The sequence below is a fragment of the Thermobia domestica genome, chromosome 3 (assembly GCF_964235325.1).
Source record: "Thermobia domestica chromosome 3, izTheDome1.hap1.1, whole genome shotgun sequence".
NCBI classification, from domain to species: domain Eukaryota; kingdom Metazoa; phylum Arthropoda; class Insecta; order Zygentoma; family Lepismatidae; genus Thermobia; species Thermobia domestica.
The window spans coordinates 336,952,943-336,980,119 of record NC_137456.1 but is presented as its reverse complement, the minus strand read 5'-3'; the positions used below and the strand labels follow the sequence as shown (position 1 = coordinate 336,980,119).

The 27,177-nt window shown below is 34.8% G+C and overlaps 1 protein-coding gene across 3 annotated transcripts; it reads right to left on the bottom strand.

Annotated features, from left to right (window-relative positions):
• Positions 1-37: 37 nt before the first annotated feature.
• LOC145681240 (uncharacterized) lies at positions 38-21,115 on the bottom strand. Of its 3 annotated transcripts, XR_014130745.1 has the most exons (3): positions 20,513-21,112; positions 5,744-5,884; positions 38-4,449 (listed from the first exon to the last, which is right to left on the bottom strand). XR_014130745.1 is itself a non-coding variant. In XM_081752791.1 (2 exons), the coding sequence occupies exons 1-2, from the start codon at positions 20,872-20,874 to the stop codon at positions 4,435-4,437; spliced, it is 456 nt and encodes a 151-aa protein (XP_081608917.1). In that variant the 5' UTR covers positions 20,875-21,115; the 3' UTR covers positions 38-4,434. The 3 variants fall into 3 exon arrangements, 2 of the variants coding, with proteins under 2 accessions (XP_081608917.1, XP_081608916.1); XM_081752791.1 differs by lacking the exon at positions 5,744-5,884 and having other exon boundaries at positions 38-4,528; positions 20,513-21,115; XM_081752790.1 differs by lacking the exon at positions 5,744-5,884 and having other exon boundaries at positions 20,513-21,110.
• Between the last annotated feature and the right edge of the window lie 6,062 nt (positions 21,116-27,177).

Genomic DNA, 27,177 nt, shown 5'->3' with positions numbered 1-27,177 from the left:
AAAGATGGAATCCTGTCCTCAGCAATTAACTGGTATAGGTTACCAATCATAATCGGAGAAATATAACAACTAGGGTTCGAATCTCTATGACCAATAAGTTGAAAATATGCATGTTTTATGACCGAAAAAATACAAACTATGACTTAAAATGTGCTCAAATACACACGAAGTAAATCATTTTTTACTGAAAATGCATTTAAACTTGAATTTTTAACAAATATATTTCTAAGAATAATCATTTGTTAAGGCATTTACGTAGTTATTTTGGCCTGAATGAATATCTGTAAGCTCTGAAGAATAGATCACAGCATATTACTGACATTATAAGACAAAAGCTGAATGACCATCTCCTCAATCCTAATAATGACATATATCTATTTAAACAAAAATGAAACCCGTCTAAAATATAATCAAAAATAAGTTTTTGTATCACTTCAAGCCCACATGGCCTCACGCCAAAATATGGTTCAAATATACATATATATAACTAACAAAAACATTTTCTTTATTACAACAATCAGAAATATGTTTGTATTTAATTATACATATAAAAAGATAGGATGAAGATATGACCTCATAGAAATCCGAGCCTTAATGAAAAACTTTATTTCTAATTTACATATTAACTCGGATGTTGTGACTGTTTTTACAACATAATGTTTAGCCGATGTTTGTCTTTGATGAGGAGACAGAAAATATTGTACATTGATTTCCATGTAACTGTTCGTTGAAAAGTGTCTCAGATTATTTACTGTGTCCTCTGTCATAGAAAAGGAAGGTATGATATGCTTATCTTCGTAATGTACCCGACAAATTCTTTACGTAATAATTTACTTTTTTTCCGCAAATATGGAGCCCAGCAGTAGGTTTGGGCATGGAAATATAGGAAGAATTCGCACAATACACAGTTCATTCAAAATAGATGATTTAATTTTAAAAGCTGAAAAATACAGAGGAAATGAAAGTATTTTATTAACCAGAGCAACTAAATGCTATTAAATTTTATGTATGATTGTTTGGCAAACTTATGAATCTCTGGAAAAGATGATGTACTCGGTAAATAAAAACTAAGCCGTCGCAAGGGGGCACGTTCTTGGGTGTCCCAAAACCCTTGATTAAGGCACCGTACACGTACATTGAATCTCCACTGGACATATTTAGGCATATGTATGCTGTATGTGTTGTGTCTTTTTATTCATGACAATTACCTGTTTTATTTTAGTTATAACTATATTGATGAATGTGTATGTGTAACTGAATGTGAAGGGATTAATGACATTACGTGTCTTAATATGTGATTTTTTTTATTCTTGTTGTGAAGCAAGTGGACATAATAACCAAAATTGAAGTCAATTTTGTACAGTCAATCACGTAAATACAGTCACTCCTGTCCATTATAATTTAATTACATGGAATGCATGTATTCATAATTATACTATCAAGCTTTGCCTGCACGTGGGGAAGAATTGCACGTATTATAGGCGCATGTAATTAGTGTTTAATTCTTTGTTTTGTAGTAGATATTATCTTGAAGAGTAAAGCCATACCAAGGGCGTATATACTTTTCTCTTTGTTTGTAGAAATGTTTTAATATGTAGTTGAGTAATTCTTAACAGTTGTTTAGTTACTTAATGTATTCCAGAGTTCATGTAATACAAATATAATATCCGCGTAAAAGTCAAAGACCTGATTGCTGAAGTACATTTTACAATGTTTCTTGAGGTACTGCTTGATTGGTATCCACTTTTTATATAGCCTTTTTTGTAGACGTCAATGTTTTGATTATGTCACTTTTGTTTCCACAGGTGCGTTGGTATGACGAGCTGTGTTTTTCCGCTACAGACGACGCATAGAGCCAAAATTTGAGGCGTCTCTTAAGGGAAAGCATTTCTGTAAAACCAAGAGGTTTCTTGTCTGGAACTAAGGAAAGGAAAGCAACCTCTTCTACTGAATTAATGTTGTATATTGTTATATTAAAATATACGTTTAACGGATGAGTTCGACGCGAGAAAACTATATTTTTACCTATAAGATTTCCCTTACGTGCTGCCTTGAATTTGAACATTCGACGCCTGTTCACATCCATAGTCGCACACACAGAGATTGTCTAACATCTAGTGGACGTCTCTATATTCTTATGAAACGACCCTCGGTATACGTATGAATAGCCCACTGGACCAAACGTTCGTTTTACCTGCGTTTTACGTCTACGGCAGATTACTGGGCGTCTGTGTACGTTCACAAAACTCAGTTACTGACATCGGCACGACATATATTGCACTTTTATACAGGTACGTATATTGCATATATTGCACGACATATATTGCACTGGGCACACATTTGAATTCCTGAAGGTTTACTGGAAAAAATTTCGACAAAAGCTTTACCTCTGTTAAGGTTCACATCCACGACAAATGAACGTCTATAAGCGTACACATCAATGTCTTAATGACAAATACTGAACATCTACTTACGTCCGATATGTCCCTCACTGACCCACTGACTCTCAAAAAGCGGACATGTAATGGACGTTCCATGGGGTACTATTAAGATCTATACAAACGTTCAGAAGACATCCTCTTAGTGTTCTGTTAAGGTACACTATATGTTCATGGTCAAGTATCAATGGATGTTTACTTTCTGGTGGACGCAGTTCGCACGTAACATGTTAGTCCATCTTACATTCAGACGACCTAAAGCGGCTAAATTCCTAGATCATATTTGGACTTGCCTGTGCTGGGTGGGTGTTTTACAAAAATTGAATTTGCGAGAAAAATTTATAAACTTATGGCACCTGTGAGCTTTATAACATTCATGTTTTAATATCTTTTGCAGTGTTTGATCTTTTCCAAAATCTTTCTTTTCCACACTCCTTCGATATATCAGGTTTCTCATTACTGTGTGCTAACATATGCTTTGCCAAAATTGAACTTAAACTAAATCACTTTTCACACACTGAACTATTCTTCCTGTGTTAATTACTGCCTTCTGCCGAATGTTAATTTTGCACAAATCGCATCCCACACTTTTTCCATGGGATCTCCTTCATGGCTAAGCGGTTACCGTACGCACCTTTGGTGTTGGAATCCTGGATTCGATTCCCGGCGGTAGCTCGTGGTTTGGATACCACGCTTATAAGAAGGTCCACATAATCTCGATTCAGAACGGGACGTTAAACTCAAAATCAACTTCAAACTCTTGGCATTGAAGAAAAATTTCACCTATGTGTAATAACGTATGTACAAGCAAATGCAGTTTGACGAAATCTCTACTGACAGTCTTGCCGTGTATGAGGATTCTTAACTGTGTATCAGGATATGTTTAGTCAAGTTTGAACGTCGACAAAGTATCCCAAACCGTTGGTATAAGTAATGTTTTTCACATGCATGTATCAACGTATGTTTAACCAACTTTGAAAGTTCACTAAATTTCATTCGACTCTTCGCACATGTGAAATTTTCACACCTGTATGTATTAACATGTGTGGAGCTCAATGTGAACGTCGAATAAATTTATTCCTATACTTTTAGCATCTGTGAGGATTTTCACCTGTAGGTACTAACATGTGTGCAACTAAATTTGAACGCTGACAGAATGTGTTTCCACGCTCTTCCCATTTATGAGATTATGTACATGCATTTGCATGTTTTAACTTGTGTCTAGCATGTTTGAAATTTTTAACTTGTATGTATTAGCATATGCCTAGTTAAATGTGGACGTTGTCTAAACTTTCTACCACAGTCTTTACGTGTGTGAGGTTTTTCACCTGTATGTATTAATACGTGTCTAGCTAAATCAGAACGGCAATTAAACTTTTTCCCACACTCTTGGCATGTGTGAGGTTTATCATTTGTATGTGTTAACATGTGTCTAGCCAGATTTGAACGCTGACGAAATTTGTGACCACACTCTTTGCATGTGTGAGGTTTTGCACCTGTATGTATTAATATGTGTCTAGATAAATCAGAACGGTAATTAAATTTGTTTCCACACCATTGGCATGTGTGAGGTTTTTCATTTGCATGTGTTAACATGTGTTTAACTAAATGTGAACGCTGACTAAATTTTCCACCACACTGTCTGCATTTATGAGGTTTTGCACCTGTATGTACTAATATGTGTCTAGCTAAATTTGAACGCTGACGAAAATTCTTTCCACACTCTTTGCATGTGTGAGGTTTTTCACCTGTATGTATTAACATGTGTCTAGCTAAATCAGAACGTTGACTAAACTTCCCACCACACTCTTGGCATTTGTGAGGTTTTTCACCTGTATGGATTAATAAGTGTCTAGCTAAATCAGAAGGGTAATTAAATTTCTTTCCACACTCTTGGCACGTGTGAGGTTTTCCATTTGTATGTGTCAAAATGTGTTTAGCTGAACTTGAACGCTGACCAAATGTGTGTCCACACTCTTTGCATGTGTGAGGTATTTCATTTGTATGGATCCTGTAATAAATTCAGTAAAATAGGGAGTGGAAATCTAGGTACACTATATGGAACAACAAAGAAATGCAGAAGTTTCCATCTAAAATAGAACAACAAAAATATTGAATTTTTATCGTGAGGCTTTTCAAGGCAATCATAAGTTTTAGAATGGCGAAAGTGCTAAACCTCATAACTCACCATAACCAAACTTTCAGGAGAGCAATAAATCTGTTCTGTTTTTACCCTATCTTATATGCGATACCAGGTTTTAAAAGTTAGTTTTTTCACGTTTTTCTTTACCGGGTTTTGGTTTACGATCTTTCACACGCACGTAGAATCAGATGTGGGAAATTGAATGCAACCAAAATCTGAAATTCCATAAAAAGTGGAGATACGATGTTTTGCACTTTCCCCCGATAAACTGATTTATAATACTAGTGTAATATTACATAAAATCTTGTAGATATTAGAAGAAGAGAACTATTGAGGTGTTCCAGTATCATTTCTAATCTCCGAAGAAAAGGATGTCCTTTAGTTTGATATCTGAAATCGTATCTACATTTATCTATCAGTTATCGGATTTAACTTAAATGCATATTACCACGTTACACTATCGAATGAACATCTGAATATTACAGGTGAAAATGGTGGCATGGCACGCTCTCACTGACAGTACTTGTGTACTATATCATTATTTTTTGTGGTATAACATTTAGTAATTGCGGGAGATTTTTGAAATTACAACTACCAAAACAGTTCGTATTATGACAAAGAAAGAAAACAAGACTAACACCATTTTTATAAATTTTGTAGAAAACACGTCATTTCAAGCTGTATGCTAGTCTCTACTAGTGCTTCTAATATCATTTGAATACTCTGAGATATTAAATTTTAAACCGTTATACAATCTTTAAGTCTATTGATATACATCTAGGTGAAAAAAGCACTCTTGTTAAATAAGAACGTTTGAGAATGCTACGCCCTGAATATTAATAAAATGAAAGAAACATGGTATATATTTAATTATGAAAGAAAGTCATCTTTACTATTTAAAATAAGTTAGCTATTTTGTTGAGTACCTATCTTTACTTAAGTTTTTATCATGTTACTTCCATTCAAATTGATATTATAAGGAGAGAAGGAGGATCAACAAATATACGTCAAAAATTATCATCTCATGTGTCTCGCTTGTCAAAGAAGGAAAATTAACATAAGCTTATCGTTTAAAATAAAGGTTGCATGCACAGGTGTATTGGAAAATGCTATATTCAACAGGGAGAAGAGTAACATTGAACATAAAATTATCAGTACTTACAGTTGAGCTACAAATTCTCTGCTATAATTTCAGGACACATGTGAATACCTTGAAAGTATACTTTACACAGATGCGCACTCTGTCTCCATCTTTTGTTACTTTTTATTGTCTTTTTACGTTACTATCATTAGAATTAGTGTCCTATGAGTAAGAGAAAAACTTTAAATTGTACGCGAAAGCAGAGTATCAGACAAGTGGATTACGTTACGAAGGTTAAATTTACAATATACGAAGTTCGACAAGAAAGTAATAAGAAAACTGTTTTAGCTTCTGCTAGCAACGCTGCAGTGTGAAACCGTCGTCAGAGTGTGGCATTGGGCCTGCTCCAATAGCACAGCACGTGGAACGCACGAAATATTTTTCACTCTGAAGTTAGAAGTTAAAGAGTGCGATCGTGTGTTCGACCCTGTCACAACAACGAAAGCACGTAATATTGACCAGTGCTACGCAATCGCCTTCTGTATGAAACTTGGTGAAACTGCCTCGATAACGTACCGGAAGATTTAGCAGGCCTTTGGAAATAAACTGTTATCAATAGCAGAGGTGTATTGTTGGTACAAAATTTTTGCGGAAGGCAGAACAGAAATCGAAGATGAACATCGTAGTGCGACTCACAACAATATGGATGGAGGAGGGCACAGACAGAGAGAGGGAACTTCTCTCAGAGGATAGACGATTAACCGTGAAAATGATTGAGGATAAACTGAACATAAATCGAGAAAATGTGCGTCTGATATTAACTGCCTCGCACAAGCTCCCTTAACCCGTTTGTAGTGGCGGTTTAAGTTTGCAGGGTTTCCAGTATCAGCTAAAAAAGACATTCTTCTTACGTTATTGCCGGGTCTCGTAATTGAAATGTTTCCTGAAAACCAGTTGACAAGTGTTGTTGGATTTAAGGAACGAAAACGGGAAATTCCCATTGTTTCCTAAATGCATAAAATTACCATATGATTTAAATTCGAGGGCAGAATGTATACCACAATAATTTTTTCTCCCCATGTGTTCCATTGGAATTGTGAAATTGCATGACGAGAGAGTTTGACATTTGCGCTACTGAGATTTCTTTGTTTTCCTATGTAGCTCTAGTAACACATACTTGAACTACGAAAGAAATATGGCGCCCTGTTACTGTCCCCCAATTGTGAAGAGAAGCCAGTTATGATTAGATTTCAATGAATCAAAGGGCATACACCAAGAGAAAATTACTGTAACATGCGTACCGTATATTTTCTTGGGACGATTATATGGACTGTTGCAATGTTTCCAGTTATTGTGCATTCAGCCAAGCTCCAGGCGCCCGGTAACAGCTTCAACATTGCAGATTATCAGCGCCATCCAGCCAGCAATTCTTAGTGACCGTCGTGTGCACCTGCGAACCTTATTGCAGAAATTCAACATTTACTATGCTGTAGTGTACGACCTTGTTCAGGACACGTTGCAATTCCATAAAGTTGGTGCTCCCAAGGTGCTTAAGAACCTGACAGATAACCACTAAGTTCAGCGAATGATGACATGCTTGGATCACTTAAAGCGTTATGCCCTCTGTATTCAATCGTGGGTGTCTTGGGCATACTATTAGACGCCCGAGACCAAGCACGTGTTTATGGAGTGGAAACCTACTGGTTTCCAACACGACAAAAACTAAACGTAATTCAATTTGCGAGAAAAGTGCTTGTGACAGTGTTCTGCGACTTTTGTTATTTTATTGGGGATTTGTTAAACACAGGACCACTGTAAATGCTGCAACGTAAATTAAAACTTTGGTTACTGCTGCGTCGTGCCCTGCGTGACAAACGCCGCTACAATAATGGTGACAACGTTAAACTTCATCATTACTGCCAGTCCACAAGTCTCTTATGTCTCACACTTTCACATCTCTATGTTCTCATGAAGAAATTCCTCACCGGTCAAAATTTTGCGACAGATGCGGAAGTTAAAACAGCAGTCCGCACATTCCTATACTCCACCATAACAAACTTTACGAACAGGGCATCCTTAATCCGGTACCACGCTCATAGAAACGTATTGAGAAAGTTGGTGACTGTAGAAAAGTGGATCAAATACGTAACTTTATTTGTGCTTTGTTTGGCTTTTGCATATTAAAATTTTTTGGGAAAAAATATTGCACGTTGCTTTCCGATCTGACCTCCGAATAAGATGTATTGCACAGATATCCATTACACATCATCTGATGCAGTTTAGTGATCACAGCTTTGCCAGCATATAAAAAAAAAATAAACTAGGATACCTACATTTCTGTTGGAATGCCAAGAAAAATTATACAGCTGTGAACCCATACATCTTAAACACTACATATAGACTAGTTTCGGTATTCTAATATGTGAAACGTCTAAAACTGCAGAAGGCCTCGTGGCACAAAATTTAAAAAAGAAAAAAAAAAATCAGGCAAACAAAATATTTTCATCATTTTTCATATAAATAACGCAATTTCATGTTAACTTATGTGAACTGGCAAAACAGAATCACAATTTTTTCCTAAGTAAATCTAGTTCGAATTGCCGGTTTTGTTCGCGAGTTAATACACAAAAATATTCAAGGGAGAGCACCTTGTGGGAAATTTTTCTTCAGTACATCTACTTAGTTTTAATGGTTTATACATGGTATAACCTTTTTTACGCGATAGAGGGATTGAAAATTATGGTACAATATTTTTAATGTTGTGATTAACACTTAACCTATAGAAATATTTAAAAGGCCGAAACTAAAGAAGAAGAACACATTTAAAATAAAAATTTAAAAAATATCTTATTTCGAGGCTTCACCAACTGATTCCGAAGAAAATACACATTACACTTATACTTTCTTAGTTAAAGTTTCTTTATCTTTGTAGAAATGCATCTTGAAACAGGTCAATATTTCAATCCAGCCGAAAGTATGACTGTGAAAGTGCAACGATCCTGAGCCAGTGTACAATAAGTTTACCCTGGCTCTGTATACGGAACGATCTGTAGAATTCAAAAGTTGAAGTTAAGCATTGGTATTTTTGATATACTGTTGTAGAGGTGTCGGGTGCTTGTTTCACTGGCTAAAAGCAAAGAACTTATTGTGCATACGTTCACGAAATTATGAATGAGAGCCTAAAGAGTTAAATATTTCCAACAGACCATGGTTCCAATAGAAGTTTTGATAGTAATTTTTGCTGTGTAACTTTACCTGCATATGTGAGAACTGAAGAAAATGCAATATACTCTTCATCGTTAAACTTAAGTATACATACGGTAATATACAAAACACAAACACCCTGTGGTTAAGTGGTTCCGTAGGCTCATGGCGTCAGATAAAGAACACCTCTACTGGATATAATCCACGATTAAACCAAACTACACTGGTTTTCTATCACGCACTTTAATAGGCTTCTGTTGTATAATCTCTCTTGTCGCTTCTGACCTACAAACCCGCCTACATAGTTTTACACTTTAAGAAGAATATTACAATTCCCATGCATATTTCTGTCGCAAACAAAGTGAAACTATTAGCTTAGATATTTTCTTTGCATTACTTTTGTAAATATATCTGATATCTTTCTTTTATGAACATCGATTCTACATTTAGTGACGTGAACCTTCATTTACTTCACATAACGTTAAGTAACTTACTCCAATTTTGTTTTGAAAATTCGTAGGTCTTATTTCCTGCATGTTATTAACCATCTATATAATACAATATATTGCAAAATGTAATGTTATTCAGCTTAATTAGAGGCGAGATAGTTGGGTAAATGATCCATTTTTCAACGTAGTATTGCATGTGCATTTTTTACAGTTGAGATATCTTGTGAATCTGTTCAACAGACAGTATCTTCTTTCTACTCGATTACAAGTAATGTTTACAGGCCATATGTTAAAAATACAACTGTAGCTGTGTGATAGGTATATACAAATATCTACATTTATCTCCATGATTACATCAACAACTATCACTTACAAAAATTATTATACATCCAAAGGAAATTTCTTCTACAACACACCACTGGTATTTTGCTTTAGAATTATACAAGCTAGTAAACTTTTGTAACACACACATGAATAAAATTCATTGAACGGGACGAAAGTTTACTGATATAATTACACAAGTACTAACGATTATATCATTGCATACCAAAAAATGTGACCCAAATTAGAATCGAACTCACGACCTTACACTCGTAAGTCCGGTGCGTTACCGGACGCTAATGCAGAGTAGTTCTGACGTATGATTACCGTCATACTAGGGGCCGTCGAACCCTTCAGCATGGCTCTAATGACACGTCAGAACGATTCTGCATAGAGCCCAATAGCTTTAGCTTTTATTTATGATACTTAGCAAAATGATAGAAGCGGACAAAGTATCGCGTACATATGAAAATGAGGAAATAAACAGCTGTTCAAAAATCTCACCGAAATATTTTGGTACAGTAAGAGAACTACAAATGATCAAGTTAAACGAGTTCGTGAAATGCTTTTAATTGATTGAATAAGTGATAGGATGTTAGCGAATATGTGAGATATACAAAGTAAATGTCGAAATGGTAAGAACGTGGCGTGGGTAACAATATATCATTGTCTTAACGACGAATTAAATATCGTTGCTTTACTTTTGGATAGTAGTTAAAATAACAATAACTGGTGGCACCGGAGGAAAAAAGGGTGAAGCAGCTACATCGTCCTTAATAATTCGCACGTCTGCCACAAATCTGTTACACTACTCGAATTTTTTCATCTATGACTAGGGGTCAACCTAGTGACATATATTACACGAATCATCAGTGCCAATACCCAAGTTAAACAAGTGAATATAGATTTAAAGTGTGAAACTAAGACTTCCAAACTAAGCGAATTCAATATTCAGACTGGAGGTAATACATCTGTAAATACTGGCTGCAATAGAGAACAAGGTCAAAAATAGTGTTTGTTCCTTGGACACTGATTCCATGTAAAGAAGGGGTTATTTTTTCTTACGCTATTAATTCTGTCCAAATAAATCTTGAAAACTATCGTTAATTTGAAGCACTTCCAATTTGAATAGAGGGTGGAGGGATGAGATACAAGCTACACTTGGGACGCTGAAAAGGTCTCAAAAACATCCCTCTACATCTTTTCGAGTTTTTCTGTATGAAAATCTGATAACAGAAGTACCAATAAATTCAACCACTTCCGGTTTCGATGCGCTGCTGCGGGTTGTGAGCTTTTATATAAGAAACAGAACTTATATTCTTTCCAAATATAACTTGTCGACATCTATTATCATTTGGGTTTTTTATGGTAACCTTTGAAACCAGAAATGGACAGTTTCAACCTCTTCCGGTTTCATCTTAGAGTTAACGTAAAACAAAACCACTTGTTGTCAAATTAATGAATTAAAAAGCACTTATATCAATATGTTTTATCGTTTTAATAAAAGTGGTAATAATTGTAAGCTTGAAACAATTTCTGTTTTGGAACAGTGTTGTCGATAGTTATGCTAACTTGACCTGAGACGCTGGAAATGGCTGAAATCTTTTTAAATAAAATAATTACACGCTATTTGTCACAATTTTCGTTTTACGTCGATAAAAGTTGAAACTGGAAACTGGTAATTTTAAACACCTATGGTTTGAATAGAGCTTCAACGGAAAGTAATGTTTTCTCGACCAGCAAACTCGAGTCGAAGAACACATCCATATTTTTTAGCGTTTTGGCTCTACGGAAATCAGTGTTTAAACAGCAATGGTAAATCTAAGATTTCCGTTTCTCGTATAGTGCTGTAAATAGTCACGTTGAACAGTTTCAAGAAAATACTTCTCCCCATTTATTAGAGTTTGTTCTGTGGCGATAAATGTTGAAACCATTTCTCGTTATTTCTAATCACTTCTAGTCCGAATAGAATCTCAACGCAGGAATTGAACATGTTCTTTAAATGCCAAATCGATTGCAGGAAACCGCAAGTTAATAGCTTTTAGCGCTTTTGCTGTAAAAAAATCAGTTCTGAAATTGGATGTAATTGTAAATGGGATCAACTTGCCATTTTAAAATTCTTTGAGTTTTATGGTCAACGTTTCCACCGGCTTGGCTAAAGGAGACAGTGATGATAAGAAATGAAAGAAATTGTGGAATGATAGTAGCGGGATGGGGGAATAAGCCCGACATAACACACGCACACGGTGTTTGTCCAACACAAAATTCACTTGGCAGCACTTGCGTTCGAAACAAAGACCCATGCACCAGAAGCGAACGCTCTACTACTGAGCCAGTGCGTCCTCACTTTAAGAATGTTGAGGATAGTCATTATATATTGTGTTGCGAAGCTGAATCCTCTGCCCAAGTGTTTTTCTTAATCATATGTTGCAATTAAACGCCGAATTGTTTTCAGAGATCCGCGTTACCCTACCTGCTACCGTTTTCGTTTTGATACGAAAATGAAATCTAACTGTTATGTCACACGCTTATGCCGACCAGGCTAAACGGGACAGGGATTATGAGAAATGAATGAAATATTGAAACGAAGAAAATAGAACCCCAAGGAAACCTACTTACACGGTGTTTGTCTACCACAAAGTCCGATTGGCGCGAACTAGGATTGCAGCACTGCTCAGGTGTATCAGAGGTGAATGTTCAACCATTGACCCGTTTTCATTCAAAATGAAATTAAATGAATTCTTTAGTTTCACGTCTCACGGGTATGTCGGCTAGTCTAAAGACAAAGGAATGATGAGAAAGGAATGAAATATTGAAATGAACAAAAAAGAACCACGAAAAATCCACATACACACGCTTGTCTGTCTTTGTTCAGAAGCTATAATGTTGAAACTGGAAATGGTCATTTAAAAAACTAGCGGTCAAAATAAAGGCTTATCGGAGAAGATGGTACCGACATTTGGGAACTGAACCGATTGTAACAAAGCATATCTCGATATCCCTTACCGTCTTTTGTAGATAGAAGTCAGTATAGAAACGAATTATATTTATAATTTCAGACACTTCCGAATTTGCTAGGTTGTTGCGCGTGTGGTTTGTCATCTTTAGACCGTCCATTGAATGTAAAAAAAAAAAAAAAACATTTGTCAATATGTGTTATCGTTCCCGTTCTATGGTGACAAATATTTAAACCGAAACGCATCATACTCGGTTTTAATCGCTCCGGTTTGAATAGGAGTTAGCAGAAAATGTAAGAAGCTGAAGTAATAGTTAATTTGAACAACATCCGGTTTTGCCAGAGTAACAGACAGTCATGATACGTATGTTATATATAAATACTGAATCGTTTACAAACAATCACTTCTCGTTGTGTGTTACAGCTACCTTCTGTGGCAATAAAGGCTAAAATCAAAATGACTAAACTGAATAAATTTCGGTTTGAAAACAAGGTTAACGGACGAAATAGGGCCTATTCTTAAGACACTGAAATACTTATAATAAAATCACCTTGAAAGCATTGACCGTTTATCTTGTACGGAAGTCAGTCATGAACCGGACGTCATAGTAAATTTGAACTACTTTCCGTTTCGGGAGAACTGAGCGAAATAGCGCAAGTAGTAGAGCATTTCCTTCGCATTCGGGAGGTCTTGGGTTCCATTCCCGTTGCTGACCATCCTGACTGGGGTTTTCCAGTCTCCCTCAGTCCTACTAGGCAAATACCAGGATAGTACCAACTAAATAGGCCCTGGCCCACATCTGCCTATTTCTTTTGATTTTTATTGCTTTTGCTAGGTATCCACTATAAAATGGCCTCTGAGCTGTATTTGGTGATTGTTAAATAAATAAATAAATAAATTGAATAGCCTTGAATGTTGTGCTAAGACGATGAATCATGCACAAACATTCGCTTCTCGATATAATAAAATTTTCTATTAAACTTAAATATATTAAACTTATGCATGTAACACCTTAAAAGTCTCAAAAGCTGCTTTGGTTTTATGGACATTATGTAATATTACTTACCAAAAAGACTTCTGTATACAGTTCATAAAACTAGAGGTGGTATTATATCAGATTCCAAACCAGAAGGATCCATTTTCGAATTTCAGATTCGAAACCGTTTTAAGAAATGAAAAAAATCCTTGATTTTAAAATATATTTTCTACTAAAGCATACAAGAAACATTTCTACAAAATACAGAGTGTGATTCATTCACTGCTAAAAGATTACAAAAATATTTATTTCACTCGTATAATAAAAGTAAAATAAGGCCGAAAGTACATATAGTTACAAGCTACAGTGGCGAGAATAATCCGCATAATGTCAAAAGACTTTCAAACGAAACAGATAAAAAAATATGGTTGTTTTGTATCTAGGGTCATTCTCACGTCCAAAATCTAGAAAAACAACAACAGATAATTTATTTTATTCTTCTAGTAAGAAAGACTGACCTCAGGTTCCATTTTCTGAAGTTAGAAGAAAAAAATGCAATACAGAAGATGGCTGAATCTTAAAATATACTTGAAATAGAGCGGTTTGGAAATTTTTCGAGGCTTGTACTAGAGATCTTTTATGTTTCCTAAATTCCCAAAAATGATATCAATATTTGTCACTCACCGAAAAAATGACAGGATCTCTATTTTAACCATCCGCAGTTACAAGCCGAAAAGCAGCACTTTAGATACCCAACCTTACAACAAGATTATATACAACGATCCAAAATGTTTTTAAAGCTTGCCAGTAGAGTTAGCGTCATGCCAAATATATACTTTGACGATAGTTTCCAATAGGGTGCAAACAAGATTTTCTAAGCCCGAATGTGTTTGAAATAGAACGAACTAAACTCTCTTTGTAACTTGTAGCTAGGTACATTTTAACATTTTTCTCACATCCGGAAAGATAAAGCTCGAAATTTACTACACATATCTCATAAAAATTACAAGATAAAAAATCATACATTTCGCACTTTGAAGTTGAATCGTTCCGTTTAAAAACTACAACTCCAGAAAACGTTACCAATCATACTATTTGAAATGTTATCAAACTTCGAATTTGTAATGGTAGATTTTCTGTTTCTCAATGCAAAGGATATAATTTGAAATTTTCTTGTATCTACTGCCTCAGTAATATATATATATATATATATATATATATATATATATATATATATATATATATATATATATATATATATATATATATATATATATATATAATTTTATGCAATCTAATGTAAAAATGTCATCAGATACCAGCAACGAAAATCTTTTCTTCTTCTATTTTCCATTTATTCTAAATTTTGACCTGTTATTTATGCCAATATGAAAAAACTACCATTGAAGTGTTTCATTTTAAATATTCATATTGAAATTTAAACAATGAAAAAAATTGAGTTGTTTTTCTTTTTAGAATTTGGAAAAGTGTACGGAGGCATAGGTATGAGGCATGAAAAAATTACCAATAGTTCTAATAGATACACGCCTTCAATTTTGAACGATTAATGGCGGATATTCTCTTTTAATATAGGGTACAATTTGAAATCAAGTCAATTTTCTTAGACCAATGTAATGGGTTAATATCTTTTCTAGAATCTATAGGAGTGTAAATATCGACCTAGATATGTCACGAACTATTTCCAAGCTTTTCCTCCTTGAAACGGGTTTCGAAACATTACGGATCATTGGCGTCATTCTCAATATTAAAGAAGATTATTTCTTAGGTTTGTTCTTCATATCAGTAAAAACACTGCATGCTGTGATTTCTTCAAATACTCAACGAGTATGATTATCAATATACATTTTGCAATTATATTTCTTGTGTGCTTTGTCAAAAAGTAATTTAAAATAAATAATTCTTATTGCACTTGGTTAGCTAAAAATTGTTATTGTGAACGGCATTAACTTCTATTTCATCATTTCCAGTTGAAACACCAGCAGCTGCATCAAAATAATTTTAAAGATACTGACGAAAATAAACACAGAAGAGTATTTTTTTTTTGCGTTATCCGTGCCTCATCCGGTAAAATTACAATTCACTATTAATAATAACAATAATAAATATTATTATATTTATTATTATTATGAATGAGCAAAATTAATATCAATGTGCAAATTGGGATTGTTCTTGACTTACTTCAGGTTTAGTTACTGAATCTATCACCAATTAGTTTAGTGACCGCCAAGACAATGGATTAGATACCGACAGCAGCCCTTTTCGATTGTTCTCATATCTTCCCCCATTCCAAACCCTAGGGGGTCTCTCACCTAGATAGTACTTTTCTCCTGGTTTGTAAGTTACATGTGTATTTCAACTCATTGATTGAAATCAGACTACGAACCGAGTTCCATCTTTGACACGTGATTGATTTGTTTATATATATTTATATATATAAGTGGGAGTGTGTGTAAATTTTGAACCAACCCTATTTCGTTATGTTTCCTTGTCTCCAGTTAAAGTTTACAACCAAACGTTTATAAAAAGGCTACGATTTCTTCCAAACTATGATGTTCTTGATACAACTACTTTAAACTATTGAACTCTACTAAAACTCTACTCTGTGAATTTCTACACCAGAGCAATCAACACGCAAGCATTCATTTTTACAGATTTACTGTAAAATCCACAGAATTATAAACAACATATAAAAAATTCGGGCAAGCTTTTACTTTGACCCGGACAGTGCAACCGATTTCTCTTACCCGGTTCCCGAAGCAGTTTAGGAATTACATTGCAGTCGCTCCGACCGATCGTGACGTAACGCCGTGTGGTATTATCATGGTGGCAAACGTGCAATGAAATTACACCTACGTGGCTTCTAACTCCCTTCTAACGCGCAGCTGATTCGTACGTAAATAGGTAACGTTTTCGTTAACCGTTTAGGTACCATTGTTCCCTTTTCGAAGCAGGAAATTTTCAGTGTTCTAGCGTTGTATCTTTTCTATATTTCTGGTCTAACATTGAGTGGTATTATAAATGAATGAATGGTTAATTGTTTTATTTGCTTTAATTTCACAAAAATGTATATTAAATAATTTATTTCGATTTTTTTACAATTGATGTTTTCGTGCTTTTTACAAGAGGTTGTATTACTGAGTGCTTACGACGTAATATAGAAGTTGGTAAGACTTTCTGTGGACAGTTGAGAGATCAATGTTTGTGCTTTTTATTAGGGTGAGAACGTGCGTCTGAGACGATCGTTTCTTATTGCGCAAATGATATATTTTAATGTTCAGATTTGGGAACATTGGTACGTAGCGAGTTAGTTTGAATATTTATTGTCTAAAATCGCGAAATGGCAAGGTAATTTTTTACGCTGGATGAAATAGTAGGCACTTTGAACACTTTGTGTGTTTCTGATCATGAGCAAACGAATATTTACATTCTCCCTCCAGATTGAACAGATGACATTTCAAACGAGGAGCACATAAATGAAGACGAATTAGTTCCTGTCATGCGTAAGGACGTATGTGGTGAGTTGACAGAGGCAGTGAATAATGACATCTATGACGAAAATGAGCTCGAAAATATACCATAAACATGATCATCTAAAAAAGGAAGGGAAACAGTGTGTGCCTTAGTGCAAACAGGTTGCGAAAATTAGCCTCAATCCCATTTCTTGTTCACCAGAAAAACTTGTGGTTTCTCATCCTAATCTTGACGGTAGTTCTCCGATAGATATTTTCTTCAAGATCTTGCCTCCATCATACACTGAGCACCTTGTTCAAATGTGTAATTTGTACGCACAGCAGAAGTGAGCTCCACACATAAAAGTATCATATGAACAGTTACAATTTTTTGATTTATTACTTCTCAGTGGGTATCATATTCTCCTTCTGTTAAGTCCTATTGGAGTACAGCAGACGACCTGTGCATACCGAATGTGTCATCCGTAAAGCCAGGAGCCCGTTTCGAACAAAAAATATTACCATATTGTTGACAATTTTAACTTACCAAGAGGTGACAAATTTGGGAAAATAAGACCTATATACGATGAACTACAGAAGAACTTGCAGTAGTTTGATATCTTTCACCAATCTTTGAGCATTGATAAAAGCATAGTTTCGTACTATGGGCATCACATCTGCAAAATGTTTATTAGTAGAAAACCACTCCGTTTTGGTTACAAAATGTGGTTTTTAGGTTCTTCTGACGGTTATCCATATGCAATGGACCTCTATGGTGTAAACGACAATAGTACTGATAACGTTACTGAGGATATCCCATTAGAACGAGTTATTCGTAGTCTCACATCAATCATAGAAAATAATGCCCAGCACGAAGTCTTTTTCTATAATTTCTTCACATTTTATGATGTTCTTTTAGAATTAGAAGGAAAAGGCAATCGAGCAACAAAACAGTAAGAGATAATCGTGTTCAACAGTGTCCTCTGACTCCACAGAAAAACTTGCTAAGGACGAAAAAGGAAAGTTTGACGTCAAAAGTGATGGTAATGTGTGCTTTGTAAGGTGGAATTAGAGTGCGGTTGTAACTGTTGGTTCAAACTGTTTTACAAACTTGCCAGTAGAATCAGTGAGGAGATACTCTCGTGTACATAAAATAAAGGTTCCAATTAGTCGACTATTCGTTATTCAAAAGTACAATGAAGGAATGGAAGGACTTGACGTTATGAATCGTCTTCTTGCATCATACAGACCCAAACTCAGATCTAAGAAACGGAGGTGGAATCTTTTCAATAATGCGCTCAATTTAGCAGTTGATTCTTCTTGGAAATTGCATTGCGAATTTAACACAATGAACTCACACATCTAGTTTTTGAGGGAAGTTACCATGTGTCTTCTTCGCATTGGAAACATGACATAAATTAATTAGGACAGGTCCAAGATCGTATATCCCTATCGAAGCTCGAAACTCTGACACGCATTACATTGTAGATGCATTACAAGAACGATGAGTAGTGTGCAAATCTTATACAAGAAAAATGTGTTTTCTGTGTCAAGAGAGATTACACCAGAAGTGTTCTCCAAAGTACCATGGGTTGTAAGCATCTTTTCAAAGACGTGAAAAAAGACTGTTAGTTTATGCTCAGCAAAATTAATGACTAGTATCGAATTTGAAACACTTTTTTTGCTATTATAAGTTTTTCAATTTCCTAAAAATTGTTATATAGTTTATAAATATTGTTATATAGTTATATAGTTTACAAAAATACTAATAAATACAGGTACATATACTAAGAGTAAGTGAATTGTAAGAATAGTAAATATACATCTAAAATAAAAGCTTGTAGGTATACAAGTGAACTCATACGTAAAAACGTCGAGCCCTCCAATATATATTTACCCTCATATCTACCAAAAATGTAACAAGAGAAGAAATGTTAGACATATTTGAATTTGCCCCGTGTATAAACAATGTCTTATTTTACTTCTAAGTATTAATATATGTAACGTGTAGGGAAGATAAGCAAATCGTATTTCGTATATATATATATAAATAATTAGAGAAAGTGTTGTGAAAGTAAAACTAAGACGTTAATTCTGCAAACGCGAGGTACCAATGTACCCAAACGGTTAGCGAATTTGCGTGTGAAAAGTATATACCACGTGAAAGCTCCAAAGGCACAAACAGTTCCAAGAACTGACTGAGGCGGAAACAGTTCCAGGAAGTGACTGAACCCATAAGAACCGATTGAAGTCATTGCCCGAGCCAAAGTAAAATCTTGACCCAATTCGAAATAATATTTTAACAGACTAGTACATAGATATCGTAAATATCTTGTATTCTTACTTCTAAGATACCTACCTTCATAAAAATAAATTAATCATGATCGAATCTGTTATACGCGAATTCACACACAAAGAAGCTATTAACCATTGTAAATGAAATGAAGTATAAATGTAATTGTCGCGGTACTAGAAAAATATCCGAGACTTGAGGGATCAAGATAATTGCAAAATTTACGTTAGTAATGTATTATATTGGAACACAAATATGTAAGCAATGGCAACATATTGGAATGTTTCATATAACATCTTTACTAACGTACAAAATCAGCATGAAAGATAATACACTTTATGCCATATAGTGTGTTTCGTCCTATGCTTGTTTACATGTATATTGACCTTTTGTAACGCGCCTGTTCCCTACGCAACACTTCGCTCCTTCTCCGGCCAACATGCTGCGGTCCTGCCCTGAATTACATAGCCATACTTCTTTGTAGTGGCAAGCCAGCACAATTTGATTCGTGTCTTTTACATAATAATTCTTATTGTATACGTACACTAAAGTGCTGATGTGAAACTATATGGATGAGTGCAACTTCGTCCCCCAAAAATGATTTTGAAAATAAAAACAGCCGACTTTCAGCAAATGAAGTAATATATGCATTGAATTTATGTATAGGTTTTTCAATAAATATCCACCTTTTTTTAGTTAGACTTATGTTTTATTAATGACTTTGGAAGACCTTCGGATAAGTGGCGTATTCGAGATAACTTGGGGATAAAGTTACAAAGATCTATATGTTTGGTCCGGTATAAAAAAATCACGGTAGTATTTCGGAAATTTTCTGATCCCATTCAGCCACGGAGGTTTTTTCTTAAACAAGCCTCTATATATGGAACACTATCGCAAAGTACCCATATCAAAAATATCTACAAGAATTGGTTTGAAATGTGTATTCATTTTTAGGCAATGATTCCTTCATTAAGATGGGTACACTCAATTGTGTTTCTGGGTACAACTAGTCTATGTGTGCCGCGCCACTTCCAAACTGTTGATTATCAATTTATGTTAGACGTAGGCCTACCTCCCGTAACTATTTCTCGAAAAGTATTCCTTACAACTATAAAATTTTGTACTCATGTAACTGTATTATCAATCTGAACCAGTTATTGTATATAAAATTTAACATTACCTTTCTGTCCCAACTGAATTTGAACTACTTGCAGTTAATTGTTTGTAGTCATCACAGTAAGAAGCGCAAGTCTCTTCAACCTCTACTTTTCTTAGTGTTTCTATATTATTTTGACAGGCAGAATCTTTTACTGCAAATTCAGATTTCATCATACCAATGTTTAATTTGACATACGAAGAATACATAGCTACATCTTTCTCTCTTGTTTGCTCCCCTTCGGTTGAAGATAATATTAATTCTTTGCTGTCAGTTATCATTTCGTATGTCCATCCTTTCCCTTCGAGTGGATCTTCCTGAGGAAAACCATAATCATTTTCTTCTTTGTACAAAAATTCCAACTTAACAGATGCTTCACCAGCCATTATTGCTACAAATTTAATACGAACTTGCAACTATGCTTGATACTTCCATTTTATTTTATGGTGCATGTGTTAATGAAATGGCTTACAAGAACGTTCATAGAAGCAATTTTATACTTGCAATCAAACATGCAATCACATCTTTAAAAATTACAGACTAATTACTCCAGTGTTGCCAGGTCCCTAACTCGAGAAGTCACTACTGGGCCGCCAAAATTCCGCCACGTTCCGCTACCCTTACTGAAATTCCGCTATTTTTCACTGCATTATAAAATTAAACATAAATGGTAAAAAAAAAAAAAAAAAAAAACGCTGTTAACAAAAGTGCAAAATATTTCACATATTAATAATAGGACTAAATTCGTGTATATAAGATCTGCTGTCACCTGTCTTTTCTCAGTGTTTGTATCTGATGAAGAGGATGTTGGGTCCTTGAAACTGTAACACATTGTAAGTATAGTTTTTAATATATTTCATTCTGCTCTGGTCAGAACTGTGTTTTATTTGTTACTCTACGTTTGAAGAACTTCATTGTTTGTTTCCCAAAGCTTCTATCAGTGTTGGTAAGTTACAGCGATATATCCCTATTATAATTAATCTATACCTATATTATCAACATTGATCAGAGGCGCAATAATCAAGCATATAGCCTATATATAGTTAAAAGAAAAAACATTGTTATTGACATGACATGTTGTTATTGTCGAGATTATTAGTTGTCATGAAAAAAGATTATTATGGACGTATACACGAAATGGACGAATATAGATGGAATATGTTTGTGTAAATAAAAGGAATAAATCGATGTTAGTTGGTATGTATAATGTTATGACATATTAATCTGAAGTTGATAGGTTTATTGTAATAACTTGATATATCTGCGAATTAGGGCTAAAGTGTTTATTCGCTTTATCTGGTGCCGGAACCCGGGACTATACCGAAAACCTTTAGTTCCGAAGGATAGTAAGAACGGAGTTTATGTGCATATTTTACCTTTTATGAGTTTCACTACTTTGAGAAGTGGAAAGAAAATCCAAAGAACTGGAATTATGCAGGATTCGGAGATTGAAGAAGTGCCCAGTACTTTAGTTGAAACCATGTCTGGAAATGCCGTAACTGTGTCCGAACGTTCCCATTCTAATCTTATTGATATGATTAGTCAACTACTAGATGCTAAATCCGAACAATACAATAAAAAGCTAGAACAGATACAGAAATGGAATGATGAGAAGCTGGAGCATATGAAGAAATCGAATGATGAGAAGCTGGAGCATATGAAGAAATCAAATGATGAAAAGTTCGAGCAAATATTGACCCAACACAAGTCTCTTGCAGATAGAGTTCAGGGTATCCATGAAAATTTCGATCGGTTACAGCATAATTTGAAAGAGGACTTGCAAGTGTTGATTGAAAAAGTGAATGGTACTGGTGTGAATATGAAAGTAGAACCGGAAGAAGGTCAGAAGAAGGTCGATGGACGAAATGAAAATATTGAAGAACAGGATGTAAACGAAACAACTGAACCTGTGGTGAATTGGGATGCGGAAGATGCTGCAATTAAAGAAGAACCATCATCTCCGGCCAAGGAGATCACCACCACTACTACTACAGACGTATTCAAAATTGAAGTGAATACAGGCGTATTCAAAATTGAAGTGAAAGGTCTGCCGAGATTATACAGGTTAGGGGAATTGAAGAAATTGTTGACAGACGATTTGAAGTTGGGAAGCCATACTATTAGGTCACCGAAAAGAGCGAGTTCTTGGATTTATTTGATCTTCAAAACTGAAGAAGACCAACAGAAGGCAGTAAAGACCTTGAATGGATACAGTTGGAAGAAGCGAGTTCTTTCAGCCGAAGTTGCCGGAACTGATCAACGTAAGCGAAAATTGGAAAAGTCTGATGATAAGGATTCTAAAAAGGCGAAAGTTGAGTTACTTGTAGAAGATAGAATAAAACAGGCTACAATACCTTTGTGGGATGTTACTTATGGAGAACAGTTGAAGAAGAAGACTGAAGAAATAAAATCTTCACTCACGCGAGCGACGGATTTGCTGCTGAGAAGAAATCTGGATTTAGCAGGTTGGACAGAAGAAAGAAAAGAGAAGAATAAAGGACTTGCAGATTTTCTGAGGCGTTTGCCTATAGGAAAAATTAAGGATGATTTGAAAGATTATTATCTCCAAAACAGAGAAGGAAACAGCTTGAATGTAACATCGCTCTATTTCCAGATCTTCACTGAAAAGGAAGAAGGTGAGAAACCTCCACCTCTGCAGCTGTTAGAATATGTGAAAGAAACTATCTGTGACATGAGTTTCCGATTATCTCCAGATTCTGATTTTCAAGTGAATACCTCGGGAGCCGAGCAGCTTTATACTTCCATCGCGGAAATGGTTGAAGTTGACGAAGAAACTTCCTTGATAGATGTGTGTTGTGCCGCTGGAGGAATTGGATTTACTCTTGCTAAGAAATGTACTCAAATTCTTGGCATAGAAATGTCCAACCAGTCAGTTGAAGATACAAGAGCCAATGTTGTAAAGAATGTCATCACAAACAGGGAGTATTTTGTTGGACGAGCTGAAGGTATTTTGCCCACCGTAGTGGAGAAAGTAGCTGGAAAGAAGATACTTGTTATTGTAGATTCACCTAGAGTTGGGCTTCATCAGAAGTTTCAGCGATGTAGTGAAAAGGTAGAACAAGAACAGGAAAATAAGTATCAGATTAAAGTTGGAAATGGCTGAAGCTAGTTCAAACTTTAGTCAACCCTGATGTGTTAACTAAACTAAACTTGGCTAACAATTCTTGATCTATTCTCTTGGATGTTACGAGTTGTGTTATGAGTACTTCATTTGGACTTTATATTTCTGCAACATGTTATGATGTGATTAATTTATTTTATCTTTGTATTAACTTTGAGTGTTATGTTTACCTTTATTTTATCTTACGTGTTCAAAAGAGATTTTGATTGTGTTAAATTGAAATTCATGATATTGATCTTAAATTGAAGATTCTAAATGTAATTATTGCCTTCTGATCTTGTTGTCGTTTTGATATGATGACGATCTTAATTATAAATAATGTTATTTGTATATGGATGTTATCGCTCAATGTAAAAGAGGAACAATTAACTAGTAACTCTGCGTAGGTCATCAATTAGTTATAATTTTGAATAGATCCATAAATGATATTTTTAATGAATCGACGTTTTATGATATGTGATTAATAATAAAAGAAAAATGTTATTATAAATGAATTGATATATATATATATGGAGAAAGAAGAGAAAAGAAAAATATTTATATTGATGTAATAATAATAATTAATACGAGGATTGATGTAATAATAATTAGTACGAGGGCTATTCAAAAAGTGAGTGTTTTGAAAATATCCAGGGTTCTTTCCTTCACTGTAATACTGTTACGGAATTCCCGTTCTGGGCGACATTTACAGCGATATATCCCTATTATAATTAATCTATACCTATATTATCAACATTGATCAGAGGCGCAATAATCAAGCATATAGCCTATATATAGTTAAAAGAAAAAACATTGTTATTGACATGACATGTTGTTATTGTCGAGATTATTAGTTGTCATGAAAAAAGATTATTATGGACGTATACACGAAATGGACGAATATAGATGGAATATGTTTGTGTAAATAAAAGGAATAAATCGATGTTAGTTGGTATGTATAATGTTATGACATATTAATCTGAAGTTGATAGGTTTATTGTAATAACTTGATATATCTGCGAATTAGGGCTAAAGTGTTTATTCGCTTTAAAGTTTCCCTTAGAAAATTTCCCTTTCCTGACAAAATTTTTCCTAGTTGTTGAGTGCCTAATTACTATGACCGAAATCATGTGATATGATTAATTTCAGCTATACTAATGGAAATATCGACTAAAGTCGTTTCATTTATTTCTTGCTTATACTCTTTTACTTTTTTTTTTTTTACAAGAATGCAAGTATATCCAGCCAACAATATGGGCAAATTACTCTAATGTACCGTAAGACGTGGTTACTTTGCACATCAGGGATTACTTTGAACAAAATATGAAAAGAGTTCCACAGTCCTCTGTCGGCAAAACCATGAACAGAAATGTGGAAGTATCAACTGCAACGTAAGATAGAACATCTAACTTTATTTTGGCTATAATGTCGAGGGTTAACATCAGTTCTAATTACTGAAAGTGTTCATTTTTGTAGAGGTATGGGAACCAGCATCAAAGTGAGTGAAAAGTGACAGTGCAAAATTGCGGAAACTAACGATGTAGTGAAATACCACCGGTAACCCGCGAGTACTGCGCCTTCCGCGATTGTAATAATAATAATTGGGCCAAGTGTTAAATTTTATTCTCATATTCAGTTATTCAAATTAAAGTGCCAAAATGTAATACAATATGTGTTTGTGCAGTTTTAGTGTTGTTTATTAAAGTGAAAAGTGAAATCTTGCATATCCTTTACCAAAATATTATCAAATGGTATAAATTTATATTTTCTAGTTTAAGAAATAACCTAATTTTCTTTCCTTTCCTGCATAAATAACTAATGCCTATGCAACATAATAATTTTCACATTGTTAAATTGCATCGACATTGAGAATACAATTAGAATCAGCTTTTATGTCGATTTCCCAGAATGTTCTCACCCGAACTCTGAACCGTGTTGTCCAGTGGCTATATGGTCGGCTTTGGCAAAAGATCCAAACTGTTATTAAAGCCTAAAGGAGACGCACGAAACAGAGAGGATCGAGTCCCGAACTGTTATAAATGCCAAAACCCTCCTAGGGAACTGTAGTACACGAACCACATACAGTAATAACCTCCTGCATTCATAATTTCCTATTTAGGAATAAGCTGGAACGAATTTCTTGTTGGAGAAACAATTATGAACAGTGGTAGATCCAGAAAAGTAGTTTCATAGAGGCTTCACACACAAAGACTTTGATTTTTTCTTTCTTAGAAATCACTAAACCTTTTTAGGGGGGGGGAATGAAATGAAATTTTGAGTTTTACGTTCCACGGTTATGCCGGTTAGACTAAAGAAGACGGTGATAATGAGTAATGAATTAAATGGTGGAATGAAGAAAGTGCGAGGAAACGGGAGAACCCCGAGAAAACCCACGCACACGGTGTTTGTCCACCACAAAGTTCACTTGGCGGGAGCTGTGGGGAGGGGATTGTAGACTCTATGCATAGGAATAAGTAACATTAGATTTTGGGTGAGTTTCAGCCTGAAAATCCCAAATCCCAAATCCAATATCAATGTACATTTCTACAATTGAGACACTTGACTAATACGTAAAAGACTTTCATAACGATTTAATGAAAAACAGTTATAATACCAGCCATTTCAATTTCTATATTTTCCTTGAACTGAGATGAAAAAGGGTAAAGAATTTATGGCTGGTATGAATTCTCTCTAAAATTTAAAGGACAGGTAATTAGAATTTTTTACCTTGATCATAGGCCTGGGTTAGTCTTTTAATCTAAGGTAACTGTGAGAAAACAAGGGATATCAATATCTAATTGATTTGATAATTTAAATTACTCCGCACAATTTGGACAAACACCGTGCTCGTGGGTTTTCTCGGGGTTCTCCCGTTTCCTCCCACTTTCTTCATTCCACCATTTCACTCATGTCTCATCATCACCGTCTCCTTAACCTAACCGGCATAACCGTGGGACGTAAAACTTAAAGTTTCATTTCATTTTTTTACTCCGCACAATGTCGCTTTTCTATGTTTTTTTTAATTCCAAGGTTGCAATTGCTCTTTAACTATATTATTATTATTATTATTATTATTATTATTATTATTATTATTATTATTATTATTATTATTATTATTATTATTATTATTATCTGTTCCATTCCTACAGTTGCCTGATTGCCAAAACAATACAGAATAATCATAAATATTTACATTCTAAGTCATGCTTCTCATTCAGTACCACGGCCTAGCTACACTTTCTCATAGTAACCCACTTGCTTTCTATCAAAACCTAATTAAAAACGCGGTTTATCTTTTTATAAGTAAATTCACGCACAGATGCGTGTTAGCCTATCTTGAAGAGAGACAACGGAAACCAAAGAATCAAAGAGAGTCACTTCACGCATTCTAATCAAAGAGGACTACCTGCCACCTGTGAAAGTTATTGAATACTTGAAATCAAATCTTCATGAAAAAACAAATAATGTTGAAAGTCTTCTTCAAGAAATTAAGAGGACTGCTGACAACAAGGAAAATATGTCTAACAGTTTAAGAACGCGTTATTCAGCATTTCTTCCAACCAGTCCG

Excerpts from the sequence above, each read along its gene's own strand:
- LOC145681240 (XM_081752790.1), bottom strand. The coding sequence starts at position 20,874 with ATGGCTGGTGAAGCATCTGTTAAGTTGGAATTTTTGTACAAAGAAGAA. Across the intron at positions 4,450-20,512 it reads AATTCAGTTGGGACAGAAAG|GATCCATACAAATGAAATAC; the intron begins GTAATGTTAAAT and ends AATTTATTACAG.